At 36.8% G+C, this 15,706-nt stretch overlaps 1 protein-coding gene across 3 annotated transcripts in view; it reads right to left on the bottom strand.

Moving 5' to 3' along the window:
• Window positions 1-8,729: 8,729 nt before the first annotated feature.
• The window catches only part of LOC110104014, a 28,402-nt gene continuing 21,425 nt past the window's right edge, over window positions 8,730-15,706 (bottom strand). For all 3 annotated transcript variants that reach the window (XM_020832942.2, XM_028696820.1, XM_028696819.1), the window contains 7 exons: window positions 13,656-13,714; window positions 13,406-13,588; window positions 13,186-13,309; window positions 13,033-13,088; window positions 11,641-11,786; window positions 11,372-11,548; window positions 8,730-9,384 (listed from right to left, as the gene is read on the bottom strand). In XM_020832942.2, the coding sequence (XP_020688601.1) occupies window positions 9,106-9,384; window positions 11,372-11,548; window positions 11,641-11,786; window positions 13,033-13,088; window positions 13,186-13,309; window positions 13,406-13,588; window positions 13,656-13,714 (1,024 nt within the window). In that variant the 3' untranslated portion in view covers window positions 8,730-9,105. The remainder of the gene's footprint in view (window positions 9,385-11,371; window positions 11,549-11,640; window positions 11,787-13,032; window positions 13,089-13,185; window positions 13,310-13,405; window positions 13,589-13,655; window positions 13,715-15,706) is intronic.

Consider the following 15,706-nt stretch of genomic DNA (forward strand, 5'->3'; position numbering starts at 1 on the left):
ACTAGGGTTTTTTGGTTACCCTAGTTTGTTTTTTCTCCGCCGCAACCTCCGGCAGGAGGCTCCTCCTCCATGGCCGATGACGAGTTCCCACGTCTCCCCTCCGCTTCTACTTCCGCAAACCCTATTCCTTCCATTCTTCCTCTCTGGAAGAATCTGCTCACTTCCGCGCCCCAAATTTCCACCGATTTCTCCCATTCGCTTGGTTTCGTCCCCACCCAAAACTTCACAGCCAACTTCACTGCTGAACAATTTGTTGCTGGCGCACCTGAATGGACGCTGTCCCTTGTCGGCTACTCTATTGGGAAACGCCCTTTTTACGAAGCTTTACTCTCGACGATCAAAAAAGCGTGGCCGCTCAAAGGTGAAATCTCCCTTCTCACCATGGACGACGGCTTCTTCCTGCTTAAATTTTCTGCGCTAGAAGACTACGAGTTCGCTTGGACCAGAGGACCATGGTTCTTCTTCGGAAAACCCTTCATCTTGCAGAAGTGGACACCAGACTTCGTGCCAAAGCGTGAGGAATTCCCTTCTATCCCGCTGTGGGTGAAAATTCTGAACTTGCCCTTATCATTATGGACGCCGGAAGGTATATCTAAACTCGCTAGTTGTATCGGTATACCCATTGCTGTGGATGCTCTTACTGCAGCAAAAACCCGTCTTACATTTGCGCGTGTATGTGTACAAGTCACTAGCGCATCGTCTTTACCAGATGAAATTTTTTGCAATGTCGATGGCAAAGTTACACCCTTACGCGTTCAATATGATTGGAAACCTGATCATTGCTCTCAATGTGGCTCTATTATGCATCCTCCCTCCCTCTGTCCTAAAGACCCCATTTTAAAAACTGTTAGCCATGTCCAAAACAGGGGTCGTAGCTCCAGCCGCAAACCCCGACCTTCGCCACCTCCCAGACTCACCATTCCAAAATACCCTCCACCCAACAGGAGCACTCTGCTACCGCAAACTACTGTTCAGCCTCAAACGACCGTCCAGCCTCCAACCTATACACATTCAGTTGGGCCTACCCTTCCGAATCTTAACTCCCCTTCAGGAGAACTCCAAGAAACTACTGAACCACAACTCAATGTTAAAGACAATCCTCCCATAAAAACAACCAACAAATTCCAGTCTTTATTCGAACAGGAAAAGAATGATGATGTGCAACTCCACACACAAAATTCAACCAAAGCCCAATCCCCTTCCAAGGCTAAACAAGCCTTTACTCCAATCGACACACCTATACTTAATCATCAAAGCCCACCTCATACCTCCCCCCGTAATTATCAACCCAACATTCCTTCATCTTCCAACGACACATCAAACTCATCAACCAACACTCCCAAAGCCCAAAATCCCACAAATAAAAACCAAAAACAAACTAGAGGCAAACAAGCCAAAAAAGCCTCTACCCCCAACAACAAATCCCAATGACCCCCCCTAATTTTGCAGCTTGGAACATTAGAGGGTTTAACAACCCGGACAAAGTAAAAAGCTGTAAACTCCTTGCCCAAACCCATAATCTTGAGCTCCTCTTCATCTTAGAAGCTAAAATTACCCAAAACAACCTCCATAACGATTGGTTCCTTGCTAATCACCAAATTTTTCATAATGAAGGCACTTGTGACAATTTTCTGTTTTCTAATCCAGGACGCATTTGGGTTAAGTGGAATAAGGATGCCCTCCACTTCACTCCTCTTCTCATGACTAGTCAATTCATCCATGGTATTATTACTACTGTTAATAATACTAGCTTTGCCATTACCGCTGTGTATGCCAGCAATTCTTATTCTGAGAGACAAATTCTTTGGAAAAACATTAATGAATTGGAAGTGACCACAAACATACCTTGGGCTATTTTGGGAGATTTCAACTGTTGCCGTGAGATTGGTGAAAAGGAGGGAGGCTCGGCCCTCTCTGTTACTAAGCTTAGTGATTTTAATAGCATGCTTTTCAATGCTGGGATTCAAGATCTCTCTTCTGTTGGACACTTTTATACTTGGCACAACCAGCAAGCCAACAATCCCATTCATATTAAACTTGATCGGGTTCTTGTTAATGATAACTGGCTTCATAATTTTCCTAACTCTTTCTATATTGTTGGTGATCCAGGCTGTTCTGACCATTCACCTCTCATTTTGGTTAATTCTGAAGTTATCAATCGTGGGCACCGCTTCCTTTTCAAGAACTACGTCACCAAATTCCCTGAGTTTTGGAGTTGTCTTTTGGAGGTTTTCTCTCTTCCCAACAAAAGCAGTCCTTTGAGCTCCTTCAATTTCAAACTCAAGTCTCTTAAGAATTCTATGAAGCAAAAGCAATGGTCCAATTCTAATCTCATTCAAGCCCAAATTGATACTCTCAAAGGCTTACAACATACGGTCCTAGAACAAATTCAAAGTACTCCTCTGGACCCTCATCTTAACAGCAAGCTCCATCAAATCAACATTAACTTAGCCCATAACCAAGCTGCTCTCTCTAGTTGGATTTCCCAAAGGGCTAAGGTTAAATGGATTACTCATGGTGAAGATGACTTGAAGTTCCTCTATTCCAAAATCAATATTACCAAAAACTACAATAGGATAAAGGCTATCTCAAATGACCAAGGCACTCTCACTGACCAAGCTGACATTGCTAAAGTCTTCATCAACCACTACAATGCTCTATTCAACTCTCCAACACCTATACATCTGGATAAGGACATCCCTGCGGGCAACGTCATTCCAACTCACATTACCTCCTCTCTTATTGCTCCAATAACCTTGGAAGAGATTAAAACGATAGTTTTTGCTAGCAACACCAACACAGCTCCAGGCCCAGATGGTTTTACTTTTCACTTTTACAGAGCTACTTGGAACGTCATCCACAACCAACTTTTCAAAGCTGTTTCCTCTTTCTTCAGCACCGGCTATATGCCTAATCAGGTGAAAGCAACAGCAATTGCACTTATTCCTAAGCAACCCCATGCTTCAAATGTCAAAGATTATAGACCTATAGCTCTTTGCAATGTTATCTACAAAATCATTGCCAAAATTCTTGCAAATAGGATGAAGCTTGTGATGCCTATCATCATCAATCCTTCTCAAGGAGGCTTCATTCACAAAAGGATCATTTCTGATAACATCCTTTTGGCTACTGATATTCTTGGTTGTTTCAATCTCAATGCCAAACATAAATTTCTCTGTGCTAAATTTGACATCACCAAAGCTTTTGATATGGTCTCTAGAGATTTTCTTTACAATCGTTTGGAAGCAAAAGGGTTTCCCACTCTGTTTATTGATTGGATCAAAGCTTGCACAACCAACGTCCACTTCTCTATTTGCATTAACGGGGTGCTAGAAGGTTATTTCAATTCCACATCTGGTATAAGACAAGGGTGCCCACTCTCCCCTTATCTTTTCAGTATCATTATGGATGGTTTATCTTCTCTTATGGACCTTGAGACTTCAAACAACAATCTTATTGCAATCCAAGCTGGAAATTGCGTGGTTTCTCATCTCATGTTTGCTGATGACCTTCTGGTGTTTGGCTTGGCTACTCAAAGGAATGCTCATACAATCAATTCTATTCTCAAGGACTTTGAAGCTGTTTCTGGGCTCAAAGTTAATCCTATGAAAAGTTCTATTTTGCTGTCTAATAACACTCCGGGCGCTGTGGACATTTGCAATATTCTGAACATCAAACAATCTTTTACCCCTATTAAATATCTGGGCTTACCAATCTTTTACAAAAAACTGAAGTTTAGTGATTTTCAACCCTTGATTCAGAAAATCACTACTATGCTTGAAGGTTGGAAGGCCAAAACATTATCCTTAGCTGGAAGAATCCAATTTATCAAATTTACGATAGCTAATACTTTGTCTTATTGGATTCGGGGGTCTATTATACCTAAGCGCTGCTGCAAATTAATAGCCAGGCTCTGTTCCAGGTTTACTTTTTACGGTAAGATCAATGACAAGAAGCTTACTACTGTTTCCTGGAATAATACTTGCTGCCCAAAGATCTATGGAGGTCTGGGTATCCCTTCTTTTGAGTCTCTTAACCATAGTCATACTTGTTCTATTATTTGGAGATTCTTAAATGAAAATTCTCTCCTGTTCTCTTGGTGGAGAGCCAGATTCCAATCTCTGTGGAAGCCTACAACTAATAAAAAAGCTTTTTACTGGAATCTTATGAGTGCTAAAGCTAAAGAAATTCAAAGTTGCATTACACTCTCTGTTCATGCTAATAGTAATTTGTCTTTTGGTTGGGACCCTTGGTGTGGTGGACTGTCGTTAGCTGAGCATACCTCAAACTTAAACTCTACTAGCAGCCATTCTCCTCTGTTTGACTGGAATATTGCCCATTTCATCCTTAACGATAATTGGCATATTCCTAATGATCTGGATAGTAATCTGCGGCCCCTTATTACTACTGTTAATATTGACTCTCAGATTGGAAACCATCTCTGAAAAGACAAACACAATCCGAACTTTGGGGACTTTAATGCTCTGCATTTTGATAATTTAATTAAGGTACCATGGTATAAATTCATTTGGCATAAGAAAGGTGCTCTTCGGTATGCTGTGTATGCTTGGTTGGCTTTTCGTGGTGGTTTAAAAACAGCTGACGTTCTTGCTGTCCGTGGTATTCAGGTGCCTAACACTTGCTGTTTTTGCCATAGAGAAAGGGAAACTATTACCCATTTGTATTTTGAATGCAGTTTCACCTTTGACATTGCTAAATCTTTATTCCCAAAGCTGAATCGACTCTTTATGAGGCCAAACATACATCAGTTTTATGACTTTATCTGGGAACAAGATTTAAATACTAAAACTAGAAACTACCATTTACTCACTGCTTCTGCTACGATTTACTTTGTTTGGAGAGCAAGAAATGATAGACTTTTTGGCGGCATTATAGATTGTAATGTCACCATTCTATCCAAGATCAAAAAAGCTGTGATGCTTAAGTCTCTAAACTGGAATTAGCTTTGACTGTTGTATTCTGGAAGCTGGAATGTGCTAGGGTGCAAGTTATGCTGTTTTTGCACCTGCTATCTCTCAAACGGAGCTATTGGAAAATTCTGAAGGATTTCGCTGAATCTGCTAGCTGGGAAACACAATTTTGGATGGACAATGATGAATGCTGAACACGTTCAGCTGCCCCTTGGACGGTCCTTCGGGCAACCAGGGGCCATGCTCATATTAAGACACAAGCGACATTTTGACCCTTTCGAGTACTGAGCATTTTTCTGAGTCCTTGGCTTTTTGCCTTTCATTAAGTTCTTCATGTTTGTTCAATTTGTATTTTCTTTTCTTTAGAATCCAAATCTCTTTTTGTTGTTTGAGAGAATGGTTCCAAAATTATTGAAATTTCTTTGAAATGTGTGTAATCAACTTTTCATATTACACTTATTTCAAAGCTAATTACACTCTCTCACAAATTTTTCCCAATATTTGTTAGTTTAATTTATCCAACTTTCTGAAAAATTCCATTTTTATGCAGACATCAGCAGTGAAAGTTAGTGATGTTTCATTCATTAACATCAAAGGAACCTCTGCCACAGAAGATGCAGTGAGATTTGCTTGCAGCGATAGTTTCCCATGTGAGAATATATTTCTGGAAGACATTGACCTTTCCCTGTATTCTGGAGGGGAAGCAGATGCTTTTTGTTGGAAGGCTTCAGGTAACAGTTCTGGTGCTGTGCGTCCCCCTTCTTGTCTTTCCAGTGATTCTCTGCTGATCAAACAAAATGTTCTCTCTACCACTCCCTTCTTGTATTCCTCAGCTTAAAACAAATTGAAAAAAGAAAAACGTTCATACATGTATTGAAGCATTTCATGTTGATTTTGTTTATCAAATGATATTTGAATTCTTGCAAGTTCATGCAAGACAAACTTTTTAGATCATTTGTTCTTTTAAAATCTGTAAAGGTATATAGATTTTTCTTTTTACTAAGATTTTGTTTGGAACGGTTTTCTTACTGCTTTTTAAATTAAATTTTTAGTATAAAAATTTTTATTTTATTTTTACTAAAAACTTATTTTAAAAAATAATAAAAAAATTATTTCGAATGAAGGAATCCCAAGTAAAATTCACTCCACTATTTGGTATAAAATTAAAAAAATTATACATTAAAAAACAGAGCCCATGTGCCAAAATAAAGGACAAAAATTAGCGTGAAAATGGAGCAACACGACGGCGGGTTTGAGATATAGAGGCTGCTTTCTGTTAGCATAGAACAACTTTACTTTATCATGTAGCAACTATTATTACTATTTTACCTATTCTGTCTATTTAAGGAATTCTGTACACACCTTTACATTTGAATAATAATTTCATATTTTCCTTCTTCTTCTTCAGTCTATCTGTTCTCTGCTCCAGTTCCTGATTTGCTTTCATGGTATCAAGAGCCACAAGATGGGAGATCAAGATTCAGCTTCTTCTCTCCCTCCCACCACCGCTCTCACCGGAACCCCCAACCCCGAGCCTTTCATTCCGGTTTCACTGAAGTTCCTCATCACAAACATCAAGAATCTTCTTCCCCACCCTCTCACTGCCCTTCAAATCCACAAGAAAAGATTCTCCTGCAGTCCAGCGGGTGGGAAAAGAGAAATTATTGTCTGCGGAATTCGAATGCATTCGGAGAAAAATTCGGATGCGAAAGAATCCGGATGCGCAACGTTATCGGATGCATTGGGCCCCGGTGATGTGACATGTCCGAATTTAACTCCGAACACGTTCGGATTCGCACACAATAATTTCTCGTGGAAAAAGGCCAAAAAAACAATGAGAAAGAGGAAAATATCCTTAACCATTATTAGCCATTCGTTAACTGTAGACTACGACTACGAGTAAGCGCCAAGCAAGAATCACGGCGCGGGCGGTGCTATTTCTCTTTCTTTTTTTTTGGGACATTTAGGCCATTTAAGGCAAACTCACACACACAACGCATACACATGGACTCGAACCTTGGACCTCTTGGTTGGAAGCCTAAGCTTTCAACCAATAGGCCAAGGAGAGTTGTGTTATTTCTCTTTCTTTGAGAATTCAAAACATAATGAGTTTATTTATTTATTTGGTGTTATTATTTATTTATTTTTAAGAAATAGGAATAAAAAATATATAGAATCATTATCCAAAAACAATCGCCTCAAATAAAGTAATAGCTACAGCTCCCAATTACTTTATCATGCATTGTATTTGCTTCAAATCAAACACATAATCAGAATCAAAGTTCGGCAGTACTCTTAATTAGGGGTGTAAGTGAGCCGAACCGGCTCGAGCTCGACTCTTGTATGGGCTCGTGAACCGAGCTTAACAAGCTCACGAGACGAGCTCGAGCTAGTTTAATAAACGAGCTTGAGTCAGCTCAGCTCGTGAGCTCGAAAGCCAGTTCAAATAAGAAAAAAATAACTTAAATTTAAATATTAAAAAAATAAATAAGAATCACTTAAATTTTATTTAAATGTTAAACATGGCATCTTTATTTAAAATCCTTCTTAAGTTTTAAAAATCCCGACTGAATTTTAAAAACCCGGCCTAAGTTTTCAAAATACCGCCTAAATTTTAAAATCCTACCCATAATTCACAGCCTGCTCAAGCTCATTTACAGTGGGACGAACTCAAGCTCAAGCTCTCCTATCAAACTCGAGCTCGAGTTCGAGCTCGCTTTCTAACTAACGAGTCGAGCTCAATAAAACCTAAACTCGACTCGACTTGTTTACACCCCATCTCTCAATTGTTGAATTAAGGCAATGATGTGAAATTCTGGCGCAAACTATGCTAACTCAGATGAATACATTTATTCAATTTACGCAAGAGCGTTTATTTGACAGTGCAGCACTTCAGATTCAGTTAACGAGTTTATAGCCTTTTTTATATTATTATTTTTGGTTCTGATCCATTTTAATGTCTTCTAAGCGTAACAAACTGTAAGTTTATCCGGTATTTCCTCGAGAAGGCTGTTAAGTGCTCATAAGGCTTATGGAAGTTATAGCAAAACCATTGTTTTTCTTGTGAAATGTTCCATTGAAAACTGAAGAATAAATTTTATGGGTTCCCCACAAGTTCTGTAGCATTCACACCTAGCTCAAATTCTGAATCATGGGGCTAGGCTCCTTCATCTTTTACTTGTGCAAGGGATGGCTAGCCTAAGTTGGATTAGATTTGATTTTAAATATTCAGAAAAATGGGTCAATATTATATTTTCAGGTCAAAAAATAGGTGAACATTCGATTTTCAGATAAAAAACAAGTCAATTTCGGATTTTCGACCCGGTTTTGAAACGGAACGATTTGTTGACCGGACCCGACCCGTTTCAAGTCCAGGTTGACTCTAACTCGGAATTTTCGGATCAGATTCGAGTCGGATTTTCAAGTTGTGTTAAATATTGACACTCCTATATACAACAGCTTTACAAAATAACAAGAAAATTATCCTAGAATCTATGTAATTTAGCAACCGGAAAAAACTCCAGTAAACAAATAACGTTATATAATAATCAAAATAAGACAATTTAGCAGACATGAAAATAGCCAGATTTAATAATTTAGGAACCTTATACTACCAAAAAATAATCATTTAGAAGGATAAAAGATGACGAGAAGAAAAAGAACTACAAAAAAATATATACATATTCGCCTGAAAGAGGCAAATAGGTATTTTTGTTAAAGGACAACCCTAAAAGATCAATGAAGAGAAATTTTAAGACTTTTGAAGACCTTTTTATGTAAAAGGTAGAACAAGATATGTAAGCTCCATAAATCACAAAGAACGGATGTTTAAAAAACAATATCACTAACTTGTTTGTACATTTGTGGACAAATATGCTAAACTTCCAATTAAACAACTTTTAATCTTCAAAATGTCCTATTCAAACGGTGCATACACAATAAACAAGACCCAGAACTAGACCTCTTCTGTAATCACCTCAGAAATATAAGACGAGTAGTGTAAAAAAAGCCGCAAAAACCTTAAGTGCCTAAAGTGAACCAACCATTCTTCTTAGCTTTTGTTTGGGACGGCTTTCTTCCTGCTTCTTAAAGCGGTTTTTTAATACAAAAATTAAAATTTTTTAACTAGAAACCCGCTTTAAGAAGCAGTAAGAAAGTCGTCCTAAACGAAGCCTTAGTCTAAAATCACATTGACCTCTAATCTGGTGTCAGTTAAGATGGTTTCTTTAGACGTAGAAGCAGTAGGGTGATCTCCACAGTCCAACTTTATTCTTAGATGCAATGGCTTTGTGAAGATAATGTCAGAAATTTTCTCACACTTTTGAAGAAACAAATAGAAGGATTCTCTTTCTAGCATTCCATCTTCATGATTTTGTGGATTCAGCAAACTTGCCGCTTCCTTGAAACTTAATGCTGGGTTTGGCTTCAAATAAAGAGCTGCTGAAACAATGAGCTGCGCCAGAATTGCAGATATTTGATCAGCATTTTGCATAATAAGTGAAGTATAAGGGACCCTTTAGGCAGTTGCATCTGTTGTTTATAAAGCTAATGCTAAACTGTTGGAAGGATTTTTTTTTTTTAATAATACGGATATTATGGATCTTTGTTTTCAAAAAAGTTGAAGAACTTTTTTACAACTGCAACACTAACAGATCTAGCTGTTAAAAAAGTTTATTCTATGCAACTCATCTTGATCTGTTAGTTGCGAGCTTTAACTATCAATTAAGAAGTCTTGGGTTCTGAGTTTTGTGTATGTTATTTGAGTATGAGTTTGACTTGATTGGCCTTAATATCCCAAAAAAAAAATTCTCAACGTAAAAATAGTAAAAAGTTATAGCCAAATAACAGAGTAACTACTATAAAAAAAATAAACTGTGTAATATCCCATTGCTTGGAGTCGCGGAAGTTGAACAGGCGAGGAATCGTGCACACGAAGACGGAAAGGATGACTCATTTTATCACCTGGGTTCCCATTCGAGTAGGCAAAGAAGACAGGGGAGCCGAGAGGGCTATTATGTCACTTGGCCTGAAGGGAAGACAAAAACAAAGAGGCTGAAGAGTCTGATTGTTTCCGATGCTTGAAGTCACGAGAGAAGGGTACATTCCGTCTAGCTTTGTCTATTTAAAGGGGGGGAGAGAGAGAGAGAGAGAGAGAGAGAGAGAGAGAGAACAGGGGAGGACATCGAGCGAGCCAGATGCAAAGGAGGAGGATTAAGAGGGTTTAAGCGACGAGGGTGGGGGCAAACAAGAGCAAAGGCTAGGGTTCAACGCTTGGTTTGGGACAGGAAAGGGATTCTAATTAAAATTTTTATATATTTAGTTTATATAGTATAAAAAAATGTTATTTAATGATTAGTATAAAAAAAACAAATAAGCTTAATTGGTATTAGGTCTACATATTGTTTATTTCAGAATATTGAAGTTAAATTTTTAGAAATTCATATTATTGTTGATTATTTAAATTATGATATTTTAAATAAGCGATTACATTTAAAATAAAATAAAGATATGTAAAGTCTTCATATAGGTGTTAATTCTATCAATGTTGGAGTTTGAAGCAAAAGTAAAGTATCATAATACTTATATTTAAGGTGAATACTCATATTCTTATTTTTTACAATAATAACGTTATTTTCTCTAATCTAATTGCATTTAATCAAATGAAAATTGTTAGTTTAATAAATGATCAAATTGAATTAGTCAACATAATTATTAGGCATATGTACTATAAAAAAATTCTTGAATGAAATAATTATATAGAAATGATTGCATGTCCATGTTGATGATAGAGAATAACCTTTTATATTGATGACGTAATATATCCACGAATGTGAAATGAAAGAGATTTTAGAAAAGGAAGTGAAAATAAAAGCACCTTCGTTGATACTATGACTGTTGTATTAATTACTGAAAATGTTCATACATGATATGATTGTTATATACATATGCATAACATATGATCAATGGTTATTTTCAATATTTAAAGGTTATTAAATAAAATTACATTATGGTTTACAAGCAACCATGCATATTATTCCAAAGGTTTTGTATTACTATAATTTTAAAACATAATGTGCTTGTATTTTGACTCACTCCATATTTATAAATGTACACATGTATTATTCAAAGATCTTAAATGAGTGGAAGAGGAGAACATGTGTATTGTAAGCGCGTAACTCCAAGTGAGGTAATTGTCAAAAGAGTTATAATATCCTTTTAATGTATTTGAGGTTTTAGTGTATTTTTCAATATATTAAAAATAATTAGTAAACAAAAATTTAATTAACTATTAGACTGTCTGTTCCTGTCTCGTTAATTCGAGCCTTCAGGCCGGGTTGTGACACTAGAAAAAGAGCTTTCACGGCTATATGGAAAATAAATCTACGAAAAAAGCTGCCATAAAGGGACCCTAAGACGATATAAAATGTCCAGCAACATACCTCACTAGTACCAGGACTAACATTAACAGCACAGTTGAAATGAACCTTCCCAGCATCTTGGAAACTTTCATCTATAGATTTGTTGTCAACTTCACCACTAGATTCCAGACTTTCAAGTCCAGCATTTGTAAAGGCAAGATTATCCAACTCATCAAACCATTGCTGAGCAACGCCGACCTTGAACAGTGCCAAATTAAAGAAAAACACAGGAAGCAAGAATCAGCCCTTTGCTATTATAGATGAAAGTTAAAATTTTTTAATTATGGAACCTTCTCTTCAAGTGATTCGCCTTCCTCTAATACAGAAACTTCAGCAGCAGATCCTCTTGCTTGACGCCAGATGCAGTTTTCATCCAGTGGTGCAGCTAGTACACTTCCTTTTGGTATATCAACATTTACCCTTACATTGCACCTTCCTATGTTGCAAGAAAAATCAGTTTAGTCTGAATGCGAAATGAAAAATGGAATTAAGAAGTCCAAAAAAAAAAAAAAAACGTAAACATCAGGTAGCCCAGCAGCAAAATAAGACATCCTTCCTCACTGTTCGTTTTTAAGAGAAAGATTTAAGCTTCATTTGGGACAGTTTTTTCATTGCTTTTTAAAGCAGCTTTTTAGTTCAAAAATTAAATTTTTGTACTAAAAAGCTGCTTTAAAAAGCGACAAGAAAACCATTCCAAAAGAAGCCTACGGCTTACTTAATGCTTCTGAACGAAGCTTTCTAGTATAAAAATTTTAATTTTTAAACTAGAAAGCAGTTTTAAGAAGCAATAAAAAAACCGTCTCAAACGAAGCCTTAATCCAGGTCTTTTTTTTTTCATTTAGAAGATGAATCTATCAATATTTAGCCAAAATCCTTTGCAATTACTAGAAACCACTCCTGTTGAGTCCGTTCGAATATCTTCTGCTCTTCATTTTACATACCCAAACCATCTCATTGCTTTTCTACTACCTTATAATCAACAAACTGTTACCTCCTATACTTGATGAACTCACTTCACACTTTATCCACACAAGCTTCACCACATATCCAAGGTTCTCATTTTTATATAAATTCTAAACCGTGCATTTTTTTAACTCCCCAACAGAGCTTTTTAAGTCATCAAAATCTACTCATAATTATATCCCTCACTGTCATTTTCATATCTACTAAAATGTAATTGTAGTTTAACAATAACAACATGGATATTTGTTGATGAAGAGGAATCAAATGATTCGTGTTTTTGTCCATATTAATAAGAAAGATCCGGGTTATAAGTTGCTTTATGTATTAAAAGATAAACTCAATAAAAGAGGACCACATATAGTATATATGTAATAAAAAATCATTAATAGACAAACTGAGCATAGATGAAATGAATATCGAGATGAATGTGTAGTTGAACTACATAGACTAAAGGGAAATGATTATATTATATTAATAACATAAGTAGCTCTCATTAAAGAAAAGAGATCGAAGATAGACAAGGATGAATATCCCATATATGGACTTAATTTTGCTTGCAGATAAAAAATTATAAAAATATTTTGCAGCCATGTTAATAAGCAGTAACGCAAGCAAATTTTGACATCGCAATAAAAAATATTATGAAGAAAAAAAATAGTGAGAATCAATATAATATTCAACTTATATACAATGAGAGACAGAAAAGTATTATTAAATACCAGGAAGCACACTGAAGTTATGGACCTGTCCAATTGATAGTCTGATACAGTTACCACTGCATAATAAAATAAAATAAAAATTAGCTTGACTATAAGCTACATAAACGACTTCCGCCACTAAATGGAAATACTAATAAATTATTTTGAACCCACCTATTGAAAACTCTTTCAATAGGGCAGCTTAACCAATATGGCACACCGAGGATGCCCGCATTTGAGAAATGAATATGAGAAAAACCCATAGATTCCCTGTTATATTTTAGCAGACTCTGACCAACTTCACAAAAAGGAAAATAACTTCATATCAGTATTCTTAATTCAAATTGAAAAACATGTGGGGATATCCAAGAGTTGTGTAGATGAAGTCAAGCACCTGCATCATAGGTAATAATGTCATCATGAAAATTCCCAACTGATGACATCAAACCAGCATAGGGAAGCTTTTCTGAAGAAACCGATATGCTAAACTTCTGTAGAGAAACAACATTAGCATCCCTCAAGCACGAAAGCTTCTCCTCTATCAAGTTTCCATAGCTCTCAAAGATGTTTTGGAATCCTTCAAAACGGAAATAATAATTAGCATGAAGCAAGAGGAGTTGGATCAAGACCAGATATGAGCAAACCTCTGATAACCTTCTTGAGCTTCCCAGTTGTCATGCTCATGGTCCATGCTACTGAAAAACTAATATCCGGTTCAAAATTAAGTCATATAAGTGGAATTTTCCAGACAGATATTCACAAAGAAAAAAATTTAAGCGAAGTTCTCTCTCAAACCAGACATAAATACCGAGTCTAAGTGACGCTATAATGCACCGACACACCTTACATAATAAGTATATAGTGTCGGACACAGACACATGGTTAAATGGCTGTGACACGTGTTGGACACGACGAGAGCGTGTCTAATTAAAATAATATTTAATTAAAATCGGGCAGTGTCCGGCATGCCAATCCCTATATTTATAAAAACATATAAAATATAATGTTTTAAAATTATAATTTATTAATCAATTGATTTATTAAATCAAATTTATATTAATAATGTAAAAGCAATCTCGTTCGCCCATCAATCCTTTGCTAGACTCATCTAAGGCTCTCTTTCGCGCCCGTCACTCCTTCGCTCTCTCCATCATTGGCTGCTACATGTGACACCGACAACGCATATGAAGAACTACGCAAGACCTCAACTACTCCATCACTTATGCTCTCTTGATCTCTGCATATGGTGAGACCGACAACACCGATTGCGGCTTGCATCTAACGAGCCAAGGGTAAGAGGCTGCGGTTTTTTTTTCTTGTTCGAAGTCACGTGAAGGCAACAACGCTGTGCTGAAGCCTTGAAGGTTAGAGGGCATTTTATCTTATTGTTAGTATGTTTAGAATTCTTCTAAGATATAGTTGCAATTTGGAACATTAAATAGTTTCATGTTTATGCCTTTTTGCAATGTGAACGAAATAGAGAATATTCACAAATAAAATTTCACATTGTGAATGCAATTTTTTTTTCATTTTTTCCAATGATATCTATCTCAATTAGAATCCTAGCAATCAATGACTTAGGTAAGAAGCCATAGCTAGATTAATTTTAAGGACTCCTAAATATTGTTTTTATATCAATAAAAGTTTGAATATTCATAAAGTGAATCTACAAATTAGCAAAACAAATCCAAATAGGAATGATAGGAGTTTTAGTTTAATGTCTAAATGGCATCCATTTTAAATTGATGTTTCTTTTTAATTAATTGCTTGAGCGAAATGTGAGAATCCATTGACAAAATCACTCTTGTTTAAACCTATTCATATAACCAAAAAAAAAAAACATTTCTAATATGATGCATTCTTAATTTCTATGCAACATTTAAAAATTATAATGTTGTGTCCGCGTCATATCTATGTCCTATATTTTCAATGATAGATGTATCCCATGTCCATATCATGTCATGTCTGAGTCACCGTGTCGTGTCGGTGCATCAAAAAAGTGGAGTAATTACAAAGAAGAATAATCTCTCTCTCTCTCTCTCTCTCTCTCTCTCTCTCTCTCTAATGAGGACATCAGCAGGAGATTTCGGAATGTCTATCACCGGAGACATCATAGATCGACGGCAACGATTAGGAGTCTTTATTTTTGATATATTTCATGCATTAGTTTATTTTATTTCAATTTGACGATTGTACCCTTACTTGTTTATTGTATTGAGTTGTAGCCCTAAGGTCATTTCAGTCAATTTTTTTTCTTTTCTCTCTGAGGCCTATATATGAGGTATTTAGTCTTGTATTAGGGTCAATGACTGATTAATGAAAAAAAATTTGATTTTCTTCTCTCGAGCTTGTGAGTTCTTGAGTGGTGAAGTTCCAAGAAGAGGGCAAAAGCAACACCCAACAACCACAGGAAGTGTCCGGGCTTGTGGTTCGTCTCCTTCCCCTTTCTTCAAGCCGACAGTCCCAAGCCCCCGCCTCCTCCACCTAGCCGCTGGCCCAAGCCCCGTCTGTCCCTCCTCCTACCGGCCGGCTCCCGTAGCCCCTCTCCCTTCCATAGCCGCCGACCAAGCCCCCACAACCACCGGCCCCTCTTCCCTACCACCCCTCCTAGCCACCGGCCACATCCTCCTATCCCCTCTTGATGATGATTTCCATCATCATACTACCTACCTAAATTAGTCTAAATAATTTGGGA

The sequence above is a fragment of the Dendrobium catenatum genome, unplaced genomic scaffold (assembly GCF_001605985.2).
Source record: "Dendrobium catenatum unplaced genomic scaffold, ASM160598v2 fragScaff_scaffold_847, whole genome shotgun sequence".
NCBI classification, from domain to species: Eukaryota; Viridiplantae; Streptophyta; class Magnoliopsida; order Asparagales; family Orchidaceae; genus Dendrobium; species Dendrobium catenatum.